Source organism: Lepidothrix coronata, unplaced genomic scaffold, assembly GCF_001604755.1.
Source record: "Lepidothrix coronata isolate B3197 unplaced genomic scaffold, Lepidothrix_coronata-1.0 Scaffold5, whole genome shotgun sequence".
Lineage (NCBI taxonomy): Eukaryota > Metazoa > Chordata > Aves > Passeriformes > Pipridae > Lepidothrix > Lepidothrix coronata.
Window position 1 is genome coordinate 11,847,823 of NW_016690185.1, and position 22,966 is coordinate 11,870,788.

General features: G+C 38.9%; 1 protein-coding gene across 6 annotated transcripts in view; it reads left to right on the forward strand.

Annotated features, from left to right (window-relative positions):
• Positions 1-22,966, forward strand: part of LOC108504086 (ectonucleotide pyrophosphatase/phosphodiesterase family member 1-like) — a 70,216-nt gene that overhangs the window by 38,053 nt on the left and 9,197 nt on the right. For 5 of the 6 annotated variants that reach the window (XM_017828746.1, XM_017828717.1, XM_017828738.1 and 2 more), the window contains 12 exons: positions 376-407; positions 1,792-1,919; positions 2,958-3,027; positions 6,136-6,223; positions 8,078-8,253; positions 8,765-8,816; positions 9,814-9,968; positions 11,268-11,403; positions 12,375-12,455; positions 13,433-13,565; positions 14,297-14,453; positions 15,274-16,938. In XM_017828746.1, coding sequence (XP_017684235.1) covers positions 376-407; positions 1,792-1,919; positions 2,958-3,027; positions 6,136-6,223; positions 8,078-8,253; positions 8,765-8,816; positions 9,814-9,968; positions 11,268-11,403; positions 12,375-12,455; positions 13,433-13,565; positions 14,297-14,453; positions 15,274-15,441 — 1,376 coding nt within the window. In that variant the 3' untranslated portion in view covers positions 15,442-16,938. Of the gene's footprint in view, positions 1-375; positions 408-1,791; positions 1,920-2,957; positions 3,028-6,135; positions 6,224-8,077; positions 8,254-8,764; positions 8,817-9,813; positions 9,969-11,267; positions 11,404-12,374; positions 12,456-13,432; positions 13,566-14,296; positions 14,454-15,273; positions 16,939-18,245; positions 18,253-22,966 lie in introns of those variants that run through there. The other variant, XR_001876992.1, reaches the window with a different exon arrangement.

Consider the following 22,966-nt stretch of genomic DNA (forward strand, 5'->3'; position numbering starts at 1 on the left):
TTAATTGCCTCTTCTGTACAAACTTACTTCTTAGATTATTCTTCTAATATTCTGTGGCTAATATAGTTTAACATTTACATATAGTTTAACACGTAACTGATAGTATTAATTAAAGTTTAACTAATATAGTTTAACATTTGAAGCTGTAAATAAGTAAGCAAAGAGAAGAGAGGAGGAACTAAAATTTCATGAAAGCAATACTTTGACAGTTTAGTGATTATTTTGCTCTATGTGGTTTTCATTCTGGAAAAAAAGTTTCTTATGCCCAGGAATTTTTTGAAACTAAGCCAATTATATTATGTGATGGGAATGCTTTCATTTTACATCTGATTTTTTTTGACTTAGGTGACTAATACTTACCTATGATTCTTCCAGTTAATTATGAAGGCATTGTCAGAAACCTCACGGTAGGTGTTGTCTTATCTGTTGTTCTAGCTTAATGTCTACTGACACTTACAGGTATTTTATAGTGTCAGCTCTTTTCTGGACTTACATAGCATCTGGACTTTGGATCAATGACAGGATGAGAGGACATAGTCTTAAGCTGCACCAGGGGAAGTTTCATTTGGACATTTAGAAGAATTTCTTCACAGAAAGGATGATTAAACATGGGATGGACTGCACAGGGAGGTGGAAGTCACTCCAGGGAAGTCACTGTCCCTGGAGGTGTTTAAGGAAAGACTGGACATGACACTTAGTGCCATGGTCTAGTTGACATGGTGGGTTGGACTCAATGATCTCAGAGGTCCTTTCCAACCTAATTGATTCTGTGTGCGGTTCTGTGTGTGTGACCTTCCATAACAATAGCAAAAGTAGTTCCATATGTGGAAAGATCAAAATTGACTAAGGTGGCATTGCTCTTGGGTTGTGCATTAACTAAGGCTTTGTGGTAATTTCTTTTCACTAACTGTTTCCTGTTGCTCTTCAAACTGGAGAAATTGTGTATCTGGACCATACTACCTGAGGACCAAGTCAGGATAAAGTTCAGCTCTGTGGTTAGGACACGCATAAGATTTTCTTGCTCACACCTTTTTGATAAACAGCTTTGAGACAGGATAATGAATTTTTTGTCACTTATAGCTTAGTGAATTTGTTTTTCCACTCTGTCCCTGCTGTTGTTGAGAGCTATGGTATTTGTATAGATGACATCACTGTTCAAAAATTCCAGTATTACAGTAGAGGTTTTGTTTTGGTTTTGTGTTGTGTGTGGTTTTGTTTTTATTTTATTTTTTTAAATCATTAATGCATCTTAGTTCGTGGAAAAATCTTTTTGTCCCTGAGTGACTTATCCTGTGCAGGGCTAAGAGTTGGACTCTATGATCCTTGTGGGTCCCTTCCAACTCAGCATATTCTGTGATTCTTTGAATCTAAAAACCATTTGAATGTTTATTACCTTCTCTAGTACAGAGGTATAGAATTATTGCACTGGATAGTCTCCTACTACTTGTGAAAGTATCATGATGTTTGTCTTAATATAATTCATTATTAATTCTAAACACTAGTGTTTGGTTCTGTACAATTGTAGGCTGTAAGAAAAAAAAAAGTAAATTATGTCCATAATCTAGTATTAAATATTCTTCTAATAACCATTGAATCCAAAACCAGTCAGTATTTAAGTATTCATTCATATTTATGTTGGAGACCGGATGACTCCAAGCCTCATGGGATCATACTGTTCTTAGTGCAAGTTATTGCAGACCCTTTGCAATTGATGTGCTGTATGAGAACTATGCATGACATAAGTAAATTTTGGTGAAATGTACATTTTATGTTTTAATTTCAACATTTCAGTGCAGAGAACCAAACCAGCCTTTCAAAGCTTATATGAAAAAGCTGCTACCCAAGCGTTTCCATTATTCCTATAATGACCGGATTGAACCGCTGCACTTCTATTTAGACTCCCAATGGCAGCTTGCTCGGTAAGTTAGAGTTTGCAGTACTTCATTATACAACAAATAACTTCTTGTTTTCTCAAAGCTTTGTTCTTCCAGATGCTGAGAGTTCAGTGATATCTATTGGAGCGTGGTATTCTTGTTCGTCACAGCAAAGGGATGTTGCACAGAAACAGTGCATGCTTTTCTCTACAGGTTTTGCTCACCTGGGGAGGCTTAATTCTAAACTGGCAGCTACAGATATTCTCCCTGCTGGGTATGGAGATAGTGGCAGGTTAGAAACTAAGGTCCTCATTGTCAGATACTTGAGCACATCTTGCTATGCTTTAGGAATTTCCAAAGTGAGTCCATGAAATCAAAGCATGTAATTAATTACTTGGTTGAATCAATCTTGTCAGTCTTTGAACTTGCTGACTCCACTACTGTTAATTACCTTACAATTTACAACTCCCAGAATAGTGGTATCTCCTGTAATAATATAATTTTGAACACCTCTGTGATGATTCAGGGCTTTCATCATGGAAGAATTTTTCAGTCCATGTCTTTAGTAAGTCCTGTTGTATAGCACCGTAGATGTGTGCAAGTTGTGCAAAAGAGGTTTGGGTTACTAGAACTGTATGTGTTTAAATAATATATATGGACCTAGCATAGGTTGGAGGTTTGTTTTTTATTAGACTGAATGGTCTAAACTACATTAGAGATTTTATAAAAAAAACCTACTAAGAATCACTCATATAAAGTAGTGTAAAGTTCTGTTACCCAAAAGACAGTGAAAATCTATTATCCTGAGAACAAATATTCAAATATTTTGTTCATATGTCATGTGCTATTTGACTTCAGATGACTCTGATGGGCACATGAGAATTCCAAAGGGATAATATTTGCGGAGGAAACTACCATTCTGATTTTAAGGGTATTGTCTTCCAGAGCTTTAAGACTTCTTATTCCCTATGGATGATCCTCTAAAAATCTTTAAATAGAGAAGTAAACAAGGCATCACTGAATGTGTTTTAGACCAATATGATTTATAAAGTGTGAGTTATATAAACTGTGTATTTTTAATAGAAAACCACTTGAGATTAAAAGCTGCACAGGTGGATTCCATGGCTCAGACAATCGCTTCCCCAGTATGCAGGTGAGATTTAAATTTATGTTAGCTCTTATTTTTTGGCTCCTGTTTCCAAATGTTGTGTTTGCTGGGTGTTGGGATTATTTTTTCAAAGATCTGTGACATTATTCCATCTGTAATTAAAGAAATCAAGCAATTATAGGATTAATATTGCTAGGTAACCTACAGAGGGGGGGATTCCATTGTTGTAAGAATTGGTCAAAACCCAACAGGATTTACCCCAGAGATCTTGCTCTGCCAGTAGGAGTATAAAGGTATGACTATTTGTTTTGTTGCAGCATTAAAAGCAGGAAAAGAGAACTTATCAAATCATCAAATAAAATAATTGTAGATCTTAAGAGAATTCAGATTGTAAGGGAGCTCAGAAGATCTCTAGTCTCACATCCAACTCAAAACAGAGTCAGGCCTCAGATCAGACCAGGTTACTCAGGGCTTTATGAAGCTGTGTCTTTGAAACTACCAAGAGCAGAGGCTCCACAGCTTCTAACCAACCCATTCCACTGCCTAACTATCCTCCTGGTATAAATGTGTTTAGTTATAGCCATCTAGAACCCTTCTTCTTTCAGTTTGCCTGTTCTCCCTCTGCCCCTTGCTGAGTAGCACTGAAGAGCACGGCTCTTTTTCCTTGATGACCTTGTTGTATGTACTGGAGGACTGCTTCTGAGTCTGCCTGAAGCAGTCTCTTCTCTGTGCTGAACAAGCCCTGTTCCTCTTTGCAAGACAAGGACTTCAGCCCCCAGCCACCTTGGGGGTCCTCCCCTGAATTTACAATGATTGTTTGTTGATGTCATTCTTATGCTGAAGGTGCAGTATCCTGATGTAGTCTAAAGAAATGCTGAGTAGAAAGGGATAATCCCTTCCCTCAGTCTGCTGGCTGAGCTTCTGTTTGTACAGTGCAGGATGCTCTGCTGCCAAGGTGTGCTGCTGGCTCAGATTTGCCTTGTTGTCCACTGTGTCACCCAGGCCCTTGCAAGGGGAGTTGTTGCTTAGCCAGTCAGTTTCCTGGTCTGTAAACCTAGAGTTCATTTGATTTCTGGGTTGCCTAAGAACAGAAGTAACAGGCTTAAACTGCAATAAAGAAGAACTCATTTGGTTATTAGAAAACTTTCTTTTAAACCATTAATGAGTACATTAGTTTGCCCTGGAAGTCTGTGGAACTTTTATGACAGGCACTACCTAAAAACTGGTCATACAAGCATCTTTCAGAAATAACATAATTACTTTTGATTTCGGCTTTTAAAAAGTTGACTAAATTCTCTTCCAGCTCTGTAATTCTACTCTGTCATGATAGATTATGTATCACTGTTTTGAGGTAGTCTGTTGAGGAGAAAACGTGTTAGTCATAAAATAAGGAAAGTCCTGAAATTCTTCTCTTTAATGACAAATGGGAAGAGATCATAGGAAAATGTGAAATCAGATTCTTAGTCAGTTTCATCTAATTTGGGGAAGTCACTTAACCTATCCCTGCTTTAGTTTCTGCTATCAATAAAGTGAAAGGCAATACTCTTGATTTCAGAAAGCTGTTTTCAGGATAGAATTCACAAACAGTTGTGAGGTACTTGGAATTATTACAGTGAATATGTGTAAAGACATCTATAAAGAGAGAAAATTGTTGAAAACAGGTTTTATGAAAAGACTTACATAGTCCATGTAACACAGAGATTTCTCTTAAAAACCTTTTTTTCCTGTGTCTTAGAATTATATGGTGTTGGCGTCAAACTGTTTTTAGAAAACAGCCATAAAACATGTTAGCCAAAACGTGTGTTAATTTTGTATCGGTTTACCCTTCCAGGCCAGTTCTTCTTCCCTGATTTGACAATGGAAAACCTGTTGATAGTGTATCTAGTAATGGGTTTCAACCAACAAGGCCATGTGATGCCAAATGACAGTTTAACATATTGTTTCTCTCTGATACAGTTTAACTGTGTAAATTTTTTCAGTATGTTTATTCAAATGTTTTGCTGACACTTGGGATTGTCAGTTCATAGCATCCCTAACAGGTCTTAAAACAGATATAATTTGTCCTTATTGTGGCTAACATTATAACAGCATAGATTTTATACTCTGTAATTACCAAAATCAAGAGAAAGGAGGTAGCAAGTCCCTACCTCATCTAGTTCAAATTAGGCTTGTTGAGTAAATTATTAGCCTACAGATTTTAGTATCAATAGTTGCAGAATGACACCCTGCATTATGCTTTAATCTCGAAAAAAGCTGGTAGAGTTGAGTTTTTAACTTCTGTGAAATCTGAGACAATTGCATTTTTTGCAAAAAGCTTGGAGATCTTATCCAGGGAGGTGCTATAGAGAGTAAAGCATCTATCACTCATTCAGTATCTTGATGCCACAGATGGGTATAATCTGTTTCATTTCATTAAAAAATAAACTGAATATCTCAGGATAAGTTTTAAAACAATATTTTTGGCAGCAGTTGAGTTTAAGCATTTGTTGCCCTTCTCTCCTTGTTCTTATTCATGCAGCAAACCCTACTGTAAACTAGCGTAAGCTTTGTATGGCTGCAGTGTCAAGTAGGTTGGCGAATTGAACCAGAAGGAAAAGAGCCAGCAGGAAAAAAAACAGAAAAGTTTTTGAGCTGACTGTGTTCCTGGATCAGGTCCAGAACAGCTCAGGAAATGGTGCAAGAAGAAAGAACAGCTGCAAACCAGGCGTAGAAGCCTATGACCTTTTCATTGCTTAAACCACTTAAAACATTGCTACCAACAGATGTTTTTATAGCCTTAAGTTAAAAGCTTCCAAATTGTTTACAGGACATGAAATGTGATGGTTATTTTGGATCAACATTTCCATTAAATCTCTTAAAGCATTTAAGAAAATTACTAACTTCTTCAAAAGCAGAGAAGAGCAAGGGTCTTCATAAATGGCTAAAGGCAATGAAACAGCATTGGGTTTCCTAATACTCTTTTACTACTTTAAAAAGTTATTCTTACGCATCTACTTTTTTAAAAGAAAAACTTATGCTTTTGACTTGATCTGACCTATGCTGGTAAAGTAAAGATTAAGTTTTTGGAAGAAAATGCTCTCTGAGTTTGAAGATACTTTCCATTTCAACTTGTCTTAAACAGAATTCCACTATACTTTTCTCTGTAAATCCTAGGCTATCTTTATTGGTTTTGGACCAGGATTCAAGTTTCGTACTCAAGTTGATCCATTTGAAAACATTGAAGTATATAATTTATTGTGTGGTAAGTACAATGGATGAGGGTCATTTTTGTTCAGTAAAATGTGATATCTTTTGGGCATTGTAAATCTTTTAGTAACAGATTTTTAAGTGTCCTTAGAAACTCGTCCTTAAGACTTGCTGCTGATTTTCACAAATAAAAAGCTGTTGTTTTTCTGAGAAAGGTCTATCTCTAAATGACTAACAGCAGTTTAGGGTCTCCTGGTCAGGCCACCTTGTATGTCTCTTTTCCATTGATCTGTGTATTCCTCTGGCTGCTCCAGATCTGACACTTTGAGTCACCACTACTAAAACTGTCTGCTTCACAATCTCTCTACCATCAAGAAGAAGGGATATTTCTCTCTCATATCTAACTAGAGGCTTTATCAGATTAATCACTCAGGTGACCTTTTTCAGGCAGAACAAGCAGAGTAATGGGTATGGGTGCAGCAACCAGGCAGCCCATTTCCAGAAAGCCTACATCAGTCACACCTTCCTTTTATGTGGGTTCCTTGTATATTGTCATGTGTTTTCTTCTTTTTCACTTTACCATATTTTTAATTTTAGTTCCTTAATTTAAACAGGTTTTTAATTCAGATAAAATTTAGACTTTTTTCTTTTTTTTTTTACTTGTTTCATGTAAAAAACTCCTCTCAAATTCCTCATTTATGTGTCACTTGTTTAATTTCTGTATTGTATCTTTTAATACTAGCTTTGAATGTTTTCCTGCTCATTCTCATTGTCTAATACAACAGGTGTTTCAAATATGTGAGTTTTTTGGTGTTCTGATGGACTGCAAGTGTTTTGTTAGTCTGTAGTCCCATCGCCTTGGAATCTTGCTCTAGAGCTAGTTGTCTCTGCAATACTCAGGTTTCCAGTTTCTCCCCTCTCTATGGTGTCACTCTAGAATTCATGACTCAGTGCTGTTCCATGCAGTCTGTTTCTGTATCTGAGGATCTCAGACTGTCCGCTCCATATACAGATGTTCTTCACTTTATTTTCTAACCCCATGCAGACCACACTGCACCAGAGAAGTGGTGTTTTTTTCTGAAAATTACATGTGTTGTGGCCCCCTTTTCCTCCCTCTAACAGTAACAATGTTACTGTTATTCCTTGTTGCTTTGTCCCTTCTTCATTACGTTTCTCCAAAAGTCTATCACTAGATCTACCACTTTCTGTTTGTTTATTCCCCTTGAGGTCTTCGCCTGTTTTCTATTATTTCCTGTCTGCTTCCCTCTCTTGTTAGAACCTGTACTGCATCTATGAGAGACAAAGTATTACCAAAGGGTTTGATCCAGAAAACACTTAATGGGAGCATGGCAAATGCTTGAGATCAGTGGCAATATTCAAGTATACTGTATTTAAACTGTGTGTTTAAGTTGTTTGCTGGAATAGGAAACAAGCATGTCTCTCTCAGCCTTGTATGCTTTTCTGTCTTCTCATATCATGGTTGTTATTGAAATACTGTCTTGTGCCCCCCTGAGCTGTTCTGTGTATGCTGTATGGAAGGGGTAGAGTGCTTACACTGAAGTGAGTTCAGTGACAGATCATTTTTTTTTTAAGTGCACTCATTGATGTTTAGATTTCCTCCATTCTGTACAGAAAGCATTAGAAGAATAGGATGTATAAAAGGCAGCATGTAAACTTTCTGATATAAAATTAATTGAGGGAACTTAACCTTATAAGCAGATGAATACTGTCCTGAACCCTAATTAAAAACATGCATGGTCCCTTTTAAAGAGGTTACATTGCTTTCCTTGTTGGGTGTTGTGAGCAGCAAGAAGTGCGGCTTTATTGACTCATCCATACTTCTAAGCACAATACAATCAACTATTACAATCTTTCTCCTTCTGCTAATATCACTTGAATTCTTTCATAGATTTGCTTGATTTGAAACCAGCCCCAAACAATGGAACTCATGGACGCCTAAACCATCTATTAAGGAACCCTGTTTATACCCCCCACCATCCCAAAGAAACAAACCATCCTTCTGAATGCTCTGTGGTGGGACAAAGAGCCTTTTCAGTGAGCCTTGGCTGCTCCTGCAGGACAGCAGTAAGTACTGAAATGGTGAAAGTCGTGGAGGCAGAAGTCTGTGTTGTATTCAAAGAGTGAAGCTCTGCATTCTCCAGATATGTTTCACAATCCTTTACTATTCATTTCAAAATCAAATCTTGCTTGGGATTAGCGGGTGCTAGCCTGTATTTGTGTATTAATTTTTGCAGTTTGCTTATATAAAGTCACATTCACTTCTGAAGAGCATGGGAAAATGTCACAGAAGCTTGATGGGGAAAGCATTCAGTTCTTGCTCACTTCACTTAGTTATGTTGAAATTTCTGTTCTGTGTTTGGCCTGTGGTTTTCAAGTCTGTAGATGCAAACAAATGCAAACCTCATTTTTTTCTGCAAATTCCCTGTTGCTCCTCTGCAGTACATGTCAGCGAGTTCTGTATACGTGTGACTTGCAAGACAGAAGTTACATGCAGTACTTTAAGGGTAATACCAACTCAAGGTATGCTTTGTAGAATACTTTGTAGAATCTCACCGCTTTTGCTTTATAATTATAGGGCTTGCCAATAAGGGATTTTAATCAGCGTTTAAATCTCACTGAAGCAGAAGGTAAGAACTTTAGATGATAATAATCTAAGTTAAAAATTTAACAAAAAGTTTTATTAGTCATCAAATATTTTGTATTTTTAAACTTCTGAGGAACTCTTATGTAAATGATGTAAAAATTCTTTGAAATAACCATTGGATCTATAGTCCTGTCTGGAGAATTTCTGGATGCCCCATCCCTGGAAGTGTTCAAGGCCAGGCTGGATGAGGCTTTGAACAACTTGGTCTAGTGAAGGGTGGTCCCCACCCTTGACAGCAGGGTTGGAACTAGATGATCTTTATGGTCTCTTCCAACCCAAACCATTCTATGGTTACAATGTTTTTGAATACAGTCCTACTGAACAATTTGTTCTCAAATAAATGTGTGTCCTTATACATGTGTCTTTATGGCATATGTATAATCTGATACTTTTGACTTTTCCAGCATTGAAGTAATGAGCATTCCAGAATGGGAAGCTAAAGTGGTCTAAGTGGAAATACCTGATAAGAAATCAATGCAAATACTGATATCATAGTGGCAGCATACTTTTAAGGAAAATACATTTGAAAATCCAACCAGCTTCACTGTATTGTTTGTTTAGATCACTGTATTTCTTAGTCCTTTAAATGTCACTTTTACATACGACTTTATGGTTTCTACTAAAGTAGTAATTTCAAATCACCAGAATTGGTTTCTCTCTCATCTAAATGTTACATAGAAGCAGATCTCACATTATATATTTAAATTGAAACAGAAAGTCAACAAATACTTTAACTTTGCAACTTAGATTAACCTATTTTAGATGGCAAAATGTTTTGGTTTAAATATAAGCTTTATACTGGCTTTGTCATCTTTGCCTTAGCACAGGAACTGTGCCTTTGATATAAGAATGAAATTTTTTTGTTCCATTACTGTGATTTCTCTGTTTGTTTGGCAATTTAAAATTAAAGGTGTATAAAAGATGAAGATACTTAACAACCAGTATTGATTGAAAAGTAATAAGCACTATTTCTGTTGCAGTTAAGAAAACGGAGAAACTTACTTTACCCTATGGACGGCCCAGGGTTCTGCAGAAAAGACATAATTACTGCCTCCTTTACCATTCCCGCTATGTGAGTGGATACAGCAAGGACTACAGGATGTCTCTGTGGAGTGCGTACACTGTTAGCAAAGATGTAAGTATATGAAGAAAGGTTTGTAGCAACCTTGATAAGTAAAATGCTTGAATGTCAGTTATTCCTGAATGCTCCTTAGATCCGTGTGTGCTATGAGTCACCATGGTGGTGGAGTCACCATCCCTGGAGGTGGTCAAGAAATAACTGAGTGTGACACTTAGTGCCATGGTGTGGTTGACAAGGTGGTGATTGGTCAAAAGTTGGACTTGATGATTCTAGAAGTAGCGTTTTCCTCAATGATTCTGTAATATTACCTCCCAGGGAACTAAGTCAAACCACATGAGATATAAAGAAGAACTTCAAGAGAGTTTTTCTTCACTTCACTATGCTGATAAGGATTGGCTTTGACTCTTTTCCATTTCTCAGAGTGTAACAGTTTTGCCTCCAGAGTGAGCAGATCCACCAGGAAGTGAGGAGTCCATTGGCATTGATATAGAACCCCTGTGAGTCTGCACTGACTTACTGCTTGGCAGTATACGTCAGCTATAGCAGTCTGTCAGTGCTATCCTGAAACTGTGGTCTCAACATAGGTTTGCTGGTCTTAGTGTTTGTAATGTGGCCAGATCCTTTTGAAAAAGTAATCTCCGGACTGTCTTAAACTGTTCATGCCCTGATATGATCCTTTTCTCACAATATAATCCTGCTTGGGGAAAAAAAGAGGTGGAAATAAATAAAGTCTTTGCTGTCCTGAAGCCTATGCTAAGATACACCTGTTCATGCAGAGCACTGATCTGGTGAATGGAAGTTTTTTCAAGTTGGCCTTTCCTATTCAGAGGAAAATTAGAAGCCATATCATGCTTAGAAGGAATTAGGATAGTAGAGGATGCTTTTAAATTTGATTATAGGTTTTAAATAATGACTGTTATAATTAAATTTAGCTAAACTCTGTCACAGTTTGCTTGATCCTAAATATTTTGAGGTTAGTGTCATGAAGCAACCAGTTACTGTAACAAGTGGCTCACACATCTGTTTGTGTCTCTGATTTCTAGCCTGAATGAACAAGTACATTTGCTCTAAATCAGGTGTCTAATGGACACCTCTAGATTCCCTTTTGGAAGATGTTATTCTCAATTTGGCTAAAATCCTGCAGTTCTGTTCACTTCAATTCCAAGATATATGAAGTGGGTGGAAGGGCTTGTTTTCCGCTGACGGAAGAGGAAAAATTCTTGTGTCTTCCTTAAGTCCCTTCACACCGTAAAAGGCAGTTGCAGCTAAATATTTAGAGTTCTGCAGTCACTCATAACAAGAGAATTATTGTAAGTCATCTTTTAACAATGATACTTTCTTCTTGTTCAATAGGACAAATGGGTTTCTGCTACAGAAAATACCTCCAGCTGTTTACACAAAGATGTTCGTATTTCACAGAATCATAACCAGACATGTTTGTTTTACAACAATCATCCTCACCTCACTTACAGTTTTCTTACTCCTCCAAGTAGGTTGCCTTCATTATATAGCTTATCTCGTTTAAATAATTTGTAATGTAGCAGATATAGTGTTTTGTAGATGTTCTTGATAACAAATCAGAGTATGAAGCAGTAGTTGCTGAATTGTTGGAGTTCACTTCAGCATATGAGAAAGAAAAACATTTTAAGCACTTAAGCATCCAATGGATTGTTCAAGGTCACTTAGTACTTCCCAGAAGTTTTGAAACTTATCAGGTTTCTAAACTGGCATCTCATAGAAGAAATTGGAAGGAACATGTAAAGATCGAGTAAAGTCTAGCAAGCCAATAAATTGTTAATTCACTTAGTATGAACTTAGTAATTCACTTAGTTAGAACTACCCAAAGTAAAATTTAGGGATGTTTCATAAAGTAAAAAACTGCCTTGATAAGTTCATTTCTATTTGAAATATACTGTTATGTGCCATATGTGGTCATTAGTGTAGAAATTCAGCATTGGTCTGAGAAACATAGTTCTGATTCTCAAATATATTACAAAATACTTAGGTCTTTAGAAGTGGATAAATTGTTTGTGAACTGTCACTGATGTGATTTGGAAGCCTTTTCTCTTTACTGCGTAGAGTACCAAGTAGTAGGTTATTTAAACATCTGCGTCAAATGTAATTTGCAGAGTTCCAGTAGAGCTCCTGTCTTTAGGCATAGATTCTGCAGTCAGGGTGGTTGGTCTGGTGGTTGTGAATTTTATTCCCTTCCCCCCAATTCAGAAGCCTATTCTGATATTTTTAAATCCCACAAAAATTCACCAACTGTATATCTCAGAAGTGAAATTGCTGCTGCTACTAAGATAATTTGTTTTAGGTGGAATCCAGTATGTACTGAAGTTAGCACTTAGACCCACATCAGGTTTGGAAAGTGAAGTTAGGTCAGCTCCATCTTAATGTTATGAGAATGCAAGTTTCAAGTAACAAATCCAAGTAATTAATTGCCTTTTTTTGCTTCAGATTTTATGACAGATGCAGAGAGCCCTCACTATGATGCTTTGCTTACCAGCAACATTGTGCCAATGTATCCTGCATTTAAAGGTATTTTATTTGTATGCACATTTTATGTGCACAGTTGAATATAAGAAAGACTGCTGATTTTTTTGATTGCTTCCAAACCATGCAAATGTTCTCTGCCCCTGTTAAATAAGACTTCTTGTGACTGAATACCTCAGTGAAAAGTTCCTTGAAGTAGGATTATCATCCTTGTGAAAAAGGCCCACTGTCGTGAGCTAATGATTCCTAATCAACTGGCTCATTACATGAGAGCACAGTGTGTCTTCATTTGATCTTTAACATTTTTTTTGCTTTTTCCTATGCACCTAAGCAGGGGTTTATATCAAATTTGTTCTAGAGAATCCAGATACCATATATAGTTATGGGAGTTATATTAAGTTGCATTTTATGCTTTTAGTCACTAAGGAAACAGGAAAATATTCATGTCTCTAGTAGAAAAGTTATGAAGACTTGGACTTTCCTGGGAGAGAAGGAACATGAGATGGCTGACTGAGAGAGATTAAGCATATTCCTGGGGTGAAAAAGAAGGCACTTCTTGGACAAAAGAGATATCCTGTTTTGTAATGGAATATTGTTCAACTGTTAATTTTAATTAAAAATATTATATAGGTTAGATACTTACCAGCTTATAGGCGTGGGTGTACAAGCTAACCAGGCCAACTTGATAGTGAGGCAAGACAGGCAGGCATGATCTTCTCTGGCCTTTCTCCTCTAGTCTCTCCATGATTTGGTTTCCAAGGAAAAAACCAAGGCCGCAAGGGAGCAGCACCACTATGCCTCAGTCAGGTTTGTGGGTAGGGTGACTGTGAAACCACAACGCCAGGAGATACTGCAGTCCATGCTGCTGCCCAGTTAGATGCAACCTTGAAAAACTAAACACCTATAGAATTTATTATTTTCCTAGCTTATATGTCAGTTTATACTCCACTGAATACTCTGTAGAGTTGTATTAGCAGCTTCTATCTTGGAGATTATTTCACTCTTCTATTACTGTGTTTCAGTGTTATGGAACTACTTCCATCAATACCTGCTACCTGAACATGCTGCAGCCAGGAATGGTGTCAATGTAGTCAGTGGTCCTGTGTTTGATTATGATTCTGATGGGCTCTATGATACCCCAGAAAAGTTGAAAAGGTGAGAACCTTTCCCATTCTAATCCTACGTTTCTTCCTTCCATTAGTGGTCTAAAAGTATCAAAAGTGGTCTAACAAGTATCCCTCTTTTGAAAGAAATCTTGTGGAGATGGGCCCTTGTCAGGTTATATCAGTTCAGAGAGACAGACAAATGGCTCTAAGCAGATGCAGAAAAGTAAAGTTAAGAAAGAAGCAACAAGTACAAAAAGAAAATGCACCTCCAAAATGTGTTATTTTAAAACCTGAAGGTGAAGTGTAAGAGAAGCTGTTTCGCTGTTTCATGTGCAAGAATGTCTGCTAGCCTGAAAACTTAGGACATTGCCTCTAGGAGAGGATGAGGCAAGGACTTATCCCTAGTGGCATGGTTGACACTTCCTGAGCTGGCAGTGTTCCACTACAAGTTGTGAGTTATGCTAATTAGCAAAATTGGTTCAAGCCAGCAGGCTTGAACTGATGGACTGGAGCTGAACTCTTCATCAACTCTTCAGTTTTACACATTTTTATGACAAATCAGTTTGTCATACCTCATCAAACTTGTTACTTAAATCAACCTACAAGACAAACTTGATTTGCAGAATAGTAATATGGAGTTTTCCTTCCAAATCTAATCTTTCTTTGGGAAAAATAGGTGAATTGCTAAAATTGATATGCCAGAATACAGCTGATTACTGTCATTTGTTCTTTGTGCAAGTATGATTTGGTGGATTTACAGAAAGATCTTTTGTATTTCAGATACCCTGGTAATTCAGAAGTTCTAGTTCCATCCCACTTCTTCATTGTGCTGACTAGCTGTAAAAATACTTCTGAAACTCCTCTAGAGTGTGAAGGGTCTCTGGATGCCTTGTCTTTCATTGTACCTCACAGAGAAGACAACAGTGAAAGCTGTGCAGTAAGTAGTCTCTTCAGTCCCCATGAACATCTGAAGTCAAGCTTGAACTTGTTTTGCTTGGATATGGTGATTAACTACTTAAAACCTGTAAGAATGGTACAGCCTAACATGATCATCTTGAGAGAGAAGACAACATTTTTGTAGACAGAATGATGTTAAAGTCTCTATGTATGATCAGATGTGAAAATAAAAGTTCCCTGGTCAACGAGCAAAACTTTGCTAGCAGAGTGAAGTCAGAGTATACCAAGACCATCAATGTGATCTCTACATAGATTTCTGTAATGCAACTATCCAGTCAACAGCTGAGAAGGATAAAGAGCTTCTAGGGGGAGTCACCCACAATGAAAGGTCAATACGAAGGCATATGCATTCCCAGAAGAAAACACAGATCTTCCTGAAGAGTACTGGTTGCTTCTAGTTCAGGTACCATGGTATTGTGATGGGAATGCGCATAGCTCCCCTCCATATACATGAGAAAAGAAGTGTGGAAAGTGTATAGACCTATCCTGCAGCAAGGGGTTACAGAAGTCACTACTCAAGTCAGGCACAGCTCTCAGAAATAGTTTTATCAAAGAGATGGTGGATAGATCTGGTGTAGCTACAAGTTTTGTGTTACTTGAGGAAGTAACACCAAGTACTGAATTCAGACAAGCTTCTAAATTTTTATAATCCTGCACACTCTGTTTGTTAGATGTTTGCCAACAGTTACTGCTTTCTGTCTTTATAAAACATCAAAATTTCCTTTGTTAATAGTTTAAATGTATATCACGAAAAATTTTTACAACCCTTTTTTTTTTTTTTTCCTCCTCTGTCCCAATAGGATGGCAAGTCTGAGTCCATGTGGGTTGAAGAGAGAATGAAATTTCATACAGCTCGGATCAGAGATATAGAATTAATTACGGGACTCAGCTTCTATCAAGACAGAAACCAGCCAGTATCTGAGATTTTACAGTTAAAAACATATTTACCAACTTTTGAGTCAGTCTGATTTTTCCTATGGAATGTTATTATCCATTTCACAACTGATTTGTAAATAGACTGTTTTTAATTAATGAAAACATTTTTTTTAAATAAGCTGGAACATTTATTGAGAAGTCTTGACCAAAATGCCAGTAGGGAGGAGAGTGGGTGCCATATTTGTATCTCAGGGACTCCTGATGGACTATGCTTGTGACATAGGATGGCAGCTCCTGTCATTCCCACTTGGATGTGGTAGAGCCTTGTCCATTATTATGCTAACAGCGTTTGGTCATCATAGTCTGAGACATAAACACAAATGTTATCTTTGTATGCACTGGAGAGGGAGAAATTCATAAAGCATGGGTTATGATCCATATGCTACTTTAAAAATACAGATAATTAGCAAATACAGTTCTGGTAAAGAACTACATTCTTTGTGACCGTTGAAATCTGAACAACAGCACTTCTCATTGCAGTTTTCCTTGAAGCGTGAATTACATTCTGAGTTTTGGGTCTCACAAAATAATGCAGCATTATAGTGCAAGAAGCTATAGTTTGGTTAGTAAGACCGGTAACTAAAACTTCCACGGCATGGAAAAGACTCCTGGCTACAGGAATTCCGTGGGCTGGGAAGCCTTGGTGTGTCGGTGCCCTCTGGTGGCTCCAAAACCAGCGGTGAATTTGATACACAATTTGCATGTTGTACATGCATCCTCTGAACGAGCGGTATAGGATGCATCAAGTCACCTGTAAATGAAAAGAAATTGATTCGGGGATATTTCTGAGCTCCTAGAAATAATTATCTTATTTCAAACTGAACTTGAATTTGGTTAAAAGATTTCACTTTATTAAAGCAAAGATGTGTTTCTTAGTTTGGTATATGATTTTGTCAGCTGTGGTTTTGAAATCCCATTTTTGAATGCAGAGACGATGTCAGAGATGCAAACTCTGAAGAACCATGTAATGAGCTTTCTTGGAAACTTTCAGGCTACACAAACAGCTGCTACAGGCACTCAGGAGTGTAGGAATTCCCTGCTTTTCCAGTACGCATGCTATTACCTTTGTAATTCTCCCACTCTCTAAATGACCCAACATTGACTCTGTTATGTATGAAATTTGACATAGTCAATTACACATTTATGTTTTTCTCACTTAAAAAGAAGAAAACACAGCACGCACAAGTATGTCAGAAGAAGGAAGAGCCTGTGACTGAGCAGAGAGACGTTTTACCTTACAGCTTGGTCAGGGCATGTTGAAGGCTGGATTCAGAGCCTGCTGAAGTCAGAGGAAGCTTTTCCATTAACTTCAGTTTGAGTGGGCTGAAATTCTGGGACCATTTTTCTTTTAACCAAATATATTTTCTTGATCTTATGTTATGAGTATGATTTTCTTTTTCCTAAAATAGTTTCACTGTGTGAAATCCAAATGTGTTGTAGCAACCTCACATTATGATAGGACTGTGACAGCATTATTCAATGTAACTGCTTTGTAACACTGCCTGTGACCAATAAAACCATCAGAAGTAGTATGCTGTTCATGACCCTTTCTGTACCAAATGCTACTTACTGGTGCAGATACAGAGCACTATTTCACATTATTTTTTGGGTATGGAAAGGGAGTTGCTCCAATCCTTATTATATCTTATTTCTAGATAACTTCTCCAGCTGCAATATTAGTTACATTCATTATTGGAAGGGGAAGGTAGGAGAAAGATTATCAAAGACTAATCTCCTTTTTTTTCTAGAACTGATATTGTCTCTTGAATGCAAATAGAAGAGATGTTGACATCTTGAGAAAGTGAAGTGATGCCAGTTTCAATTAAAAGGCAGGGCTAGCCCAGCTCCTGGGTAAAAAGGGAAGAGGATAGGCTTCAAGCAGTTGACTGCTAGTTTGACACAGGGGGGATTTTGGAATGAAAAGCAGTTGTGAAAGCCACTATGGTCATCAAGAGAGGTTTGGGATATGGCTTTGTCAGAAATTGACAAGTCAACTTGACAAGGAAGAGAGTTACCCTGATTTAATCTTAGTGTAAGTAGTTTTGCTCATTTAATTTCTTCATCTTTGATTTTTAAGAACATTTATAAGGATGGTATCAGAGCATATGAATAAACGCTAGTGCTAGTCCTGATATCCAGTGGCTGGTGATACCCCAGGATGGCAGATACTCGGTTGTGTTCTGGAAGGCCAGTGGGCCTTAAGGAGCAATGCTGCAGCCACCATCAAACTCAGTTCTGAAAAAAAGCCTACAGCTTTGTCCATTTGGATGTAAAATGTTTCCTGTTTCAGCTGATATATTGTATCAGAGCCTTCTCAGTAGGTGAAGCTGGAAGGTGTCATAGCAACAGTGTTGTGACTTGACTGTCAGTGTTATTCAATGTAACTGCTTCTTTGTTGTGTAGCCTGGCCTTCTTTCAGGTAAAAAAAGACAAGGGAGGGGTAGAATACAGGTCATCGGTCTGGATGTGCCTAGCAGTGTCATGTGTCACCAGACCTTCTCAGGGATGGCACCAGGAGCTGCTGTAGGCTGCAACTGATGCCCACCAATAGCAGGGAAGGTGCTGGTCTGTCTCCATCTCCTAAGCAATGGTGATTTTTTAGGAAAAGGAAAGGATGTCTGAGAAGAGGGGTGGTAGGAGCCTTCACAGATTGTTCCAGGGTCGACAGAGCTAATCTGGTCCTTGTGACATTATGCTCAGGGAGAAAAGAAAGATGGCTTGAAATTACAATAAGGAACATCCATTGTAGGTATGGGCTGTCTAACTGTGGGATGAGTTAACCAGTGGAGTGGACTGGTTAGGAAATGAAATAAGTCATGAAATGCAGGCAAGCAAGCCTTAATGTACCTGAGAAGCTGATAGCTCTGGGATGGTGAGGTAGGAATGAGCAGTGGAGGACACCTTGGTATGGTTTTGCTGCTGAAAATGTATGTGGAGTTGTGCCTTCAGAGGTATTCAGGTAGCACAGATTTATATCACTGGTTGCTGCCATCAGTAACTGTGAGGTAATTTGCTTTATGGGTTGTGGGTTTCTTACTCTTATTTGCCTCAGAATCCAATGTGTTTTAATAAAATGAAGCAATATCTAACTGCCTGTGTTTCAGATAGGCTTGTTCTGGTACATCTCTTCTTGACACAGCCAGCATCCACTAAACCACAGTGTCCAGCCTAGTACACAACAGGCATCTGCTAAGAGCACCTTCCAGAGGCTGCCCTGTGTCATCCAGCGAGTGGGTGGCCTGGGCTCCTGCCTTTCCTTAGTCTGAGGAGATTCAAAGCACAAAATTATCCCTTTAAATATAAGGTTATAAACTGTACTTGGCAAGCTGGGAGGAGCTAGCTCTCTGCTTCATGGGAGAACACCCACTTTTCCAGGAAGATGAGATTCATGGGGACCAGAAGACAAAAAGGAATATAAAGGAAAGCCTAAATCTGTGCCTGTGGTTAGGATGGTCATCTAGGAGGAAAGATTGCATTTCTTCCAAAATCTGCTGCAAAGCTCAAGCCTGTTGCTGAGGAGGGTGTGTGTGCCAGGATGAGTTGCCCATTGTACTACTCCAGAGTGGATGCTCAGGAGTGAGAGCTCTGTGAGAAACTTCTGCTGCAGGTTGCAGGGCAGCTGCTGTAACACTGTGCCCACAGTGGCACCACTAATGAGTTCAGGAAACCAGCCCAGGGCTCACAACAAGGTCTATATTCAGTGCTTTTACTACTGTGCTGTGGTAAACTGTTTTTACCCTTCTGAGGAGTAGAGGGACAGAGTCAGTATGAGTTCAGCAACTTACTAAAGCAGAAGTTTCCAAAGAATTTTGTTTGTTTGCCAGCAGCAGCAACATCTCCTGCTTACTCTTGTATACCCTGTGGCACTGTCTGGGAGGTTTTGGAGCACCACGCTGAGGTGGCTTGTGTACCATGAGTGGTAAGTCTGCCATAGCTTGGGAACCTCTATATTACAGGAAACCAATCCAGGTTTGGCATCCTGTGACTCAGACTCCTTTGGAAATAAGTTGAGTCCTTCAGTGAACCACTGTGAGTCATCACACCGGCCTCAAGCCTCAGGAAAGGCTGCTATGGAGACCATGGACAAACTCAGAATAATTGTGGAAGCCTGGCAACAGATTTTGGAGGATACCATTGCAAATTATCGTATTTCTCCTCAGCCACAACATGTGTTATATTCGTGTTGCCATTTATTGCAGGTTTAGTCCTTCCTATTTTTAGTTTACCGAAGTAAAACAAATACAGGGGAATGGAAGTATTTTGAGTCACCCCAAACCTCTGCACTGATCTCCCCCTGATCAGAAGACAGCAGAATTGCCATTTGGTCATGTCCATAAGACACATATGCATGGCTGAAAGTCATAGAATTATAGAATTATTCAAGCTGGAAAAGATCTCTAAGATCTAAGACCAGTAACCCAACACTGCCAAGTCTGCTATGAAACCATGTCACTAAGTGCCACATCCATGTCTTCTAAATAGCTCCAAGGATGGTGATCCAACCACTTCCCTGGGCAGCCTGTTCTGGTGATTGACAGCCCTTTCAGTGAAGAAATTTTTCCAATATCCAAACTAAAGTTCCCTTGATTCAGCTTGAGGCTGTTTTCCTCTCATCCTGTCACTTGTTACTTGGGAGAGGAGACCAACACCCACCTGGCTACAACCTCCTTTCAGGTAGTTGTAGAGAGCAATAAGGTCACCTCTGAGCCTTCTTTTCTCCAGGCTAAACAACTCCAGCTCCCTCACATGCTCATCATAAGACTTGTGCTTCAGACTCATCACTAGCTTCACTGCCCTTCTCTGGACACACTTCAGCAACTCAGTGTGTGTCTTGTAGTGAGGAGCCCAGAATTGGACACAGGGTTCAAGACACAGCCTCACCAGTGCTGAGTACAGGGGAATGATCACTGCCCTAGTCCTGCTGGCCACACTACTGCTGATACAGACCAGGATGCCCTTGGCCTTCTTGGCCACCTGGACACACTGCTGGCTCATGTTCAGCCACTGTTGATCAGCACCTCCACGTCCTTTTCCATCAGGTAGCTTTCCAGCCACTCTGTCCTAAGACTGGAGGATTACATGGGGTTGTTGTGACCTAAGTGCAGGACCCAGCACTTCACTTTATTGAACCTCATACAATTGGCCTTGGCCTATCAAGTCCAGCCTGTCCAAATCCCTCTGTAGAGCCTTCCTGCACTCCAGCAGATCAACACTCCTGCTCAGCCTGGTGTCATCTGTGAACTGACTCTGAGTCCCCTCATGCAAGTCATCAATGAAGATGTTAAACGGGACTGGTCCCAGTACCGAACCTGGGGAAACCCCACTCATGACTGGCTGCCAGCTGGGTGTAACTCCATTCACCACTACTCTCTGAGCTCAGCTGTCCAGCCAGTTTTTCACCCAAGCCAGGAGCAGCCAATTTCTCCAAGAGAATGCTGTGGAAAATAATGTCAAAAGTTTTACTAAAGTTTAGGTAGAATACATACACAATATTTCCCTCCTCCACTGGGCAAGTCCCCTTGTCATAAAAGGCCAAGTTGGTCAGGAAGGATCTGCCTTTCATAAACCCATGCTAACTGGGCCTGATCTTCTGGTTATTCTGTATGTGCCATCATCACTCAGATGATGCGGTCCATGACCTTCCCTGGCACCAGGGTCAGGCTGACAGGCATGTCGATCCCTGGATCCTCCTTCCAGCCCTTCTTGTAGATATGTGTCACATTTGCTAACTTCCAATCTAGTTGGTAGGAGTCTCTGCGTTTAGGGCACCCTGACAAAACTGCACTTCAGCACCAGTCTCTCTGCGCCTTGACAGAGAATTTGTTTATGTCTCTTCAAATCCATGTGCTGGATGCCTTAAGTTTGCCATCCTGCATCTGTGCCAGAGCTTAGAATTTCTATGTGGCAAAAAGTGTGCTTCTTAAGGATGTTGAATTAATTTTTAAATCTTGCATCTTCTGGCTGCAGAAGATGGCACAGCCCACTATAAAAAATTAGTAATGCTCTGTTACAGTGTTGTAACTAGGTCTAAAATTGCACTTAGCCTTTTTATACCAGAGAAAGGAATGATGTACACTTGCTTCTCCTGTTCAAAATAAATTGCTTATGGAAATGCAGTTTGATAATCATGTATGGATACATTTCACTTTGAAAAAAATAGTGAACACAACTGCATTTGCTGGTGATATCTGGCCCTCTTCTGGCCTGATCTGGGATAACTGGTTAACGATCTCTTTTGCTCAGTGTTCATTTTCTAATGAAATATGTCCCCAGGACAGTAGAAATCCAGGTAAACCACATGAAAAATAATGGGCTTTCCTAGGTTTCTTATGAAGTACTTCCCACTCTTGTAATTAGCTAACCCAGTACAAATTTTAGAGGTGAGATCATGGGGAAGCCTGAATTAATGAGGTGCAATGAATCAAAATGCTGCAAAAGAACGTTATGCTATGACTTTCTATCACTGAGGAATTTTTTCATATAAATTCTGTATATCCTGTGTATCAAACATGCCAGTAGAACTAATTACACTACAAATGTTAGCACTTTCTTATGCAAGTGATCTAAACTCATGTAAAATGCACATTGCTAACTTCCACTGCTGGCTTCAGCAGAGCAGAAATGCAGTATGATTCTGTATCAACCACTTAATCAATGGGGAAAACAATTGTTCTTGGGATGTATTGCAGAAATGGATGTCATCTTGGAGTTTACTTAATATAAACCTGTTTGTCCATAGCTTTCTGCAAAAAAAAACCAAACAGAAAACCAAAACCAATAAAAGCATGACCCCAGAGTCCCTGCCCCCATATGCTGCAAGATCAGAACAAATTGCAGCCAAAATAGCCTGATACAAATGGGAAATGGGAGAGGTGGATTGGTATTATGACAATGAATGTTTATGACTTCAGAGGAAAGTCAGCTAATAGGTTGGGTGGTAAAGACTGTTTTCATTGTCGACAAAATTAGCTGCAGATCTCAAGTTTCAGAGAACAGGACTTTGATATGCTGTTCACATGGAGTAGAGAAGGGTTCAAACTTGGGAAGATCAGAAAACACCTTGAGGAAGAAAGTAGAGCTGTAGCTCTGGGAGAACAGTTGATGACATCTGCTCAGATTCAGCACTTGGCTTCATGTAGCTTCTTGACCTGTAGCTCCTTGAATATAGGAAGTGTGGAGATTCCCGCAACATCCACACTGAATCCTTCACAATGACAATTTGCCAAAAAATCATCCATGCTAGAATAAAGCTTTTGAAAGATGAATGTTTTTGTTGTCAAATACATGATGGTGAACTCAAATTATTACAAGAAAAAGCCCCACCTAAAAGAAAAAGTTATGTGGAGCTTAATATCAGAGTCCACAAAAATTACAGAGCTGTAAATATTTCAGCAAGAGTGCAAATATTCTATTACTGAAAGGGCATAAAAAATGGGTAGTGCTTTGGGAGTTGGGTGGAATAGGTCTATCAGTTGTGAAAATCACATGGCTTCTTAAAAGAGAAAAAGCCAATAATCAAAAGGCTGTTTTGGCCCAAAGGACTTGGATAAATGTGTA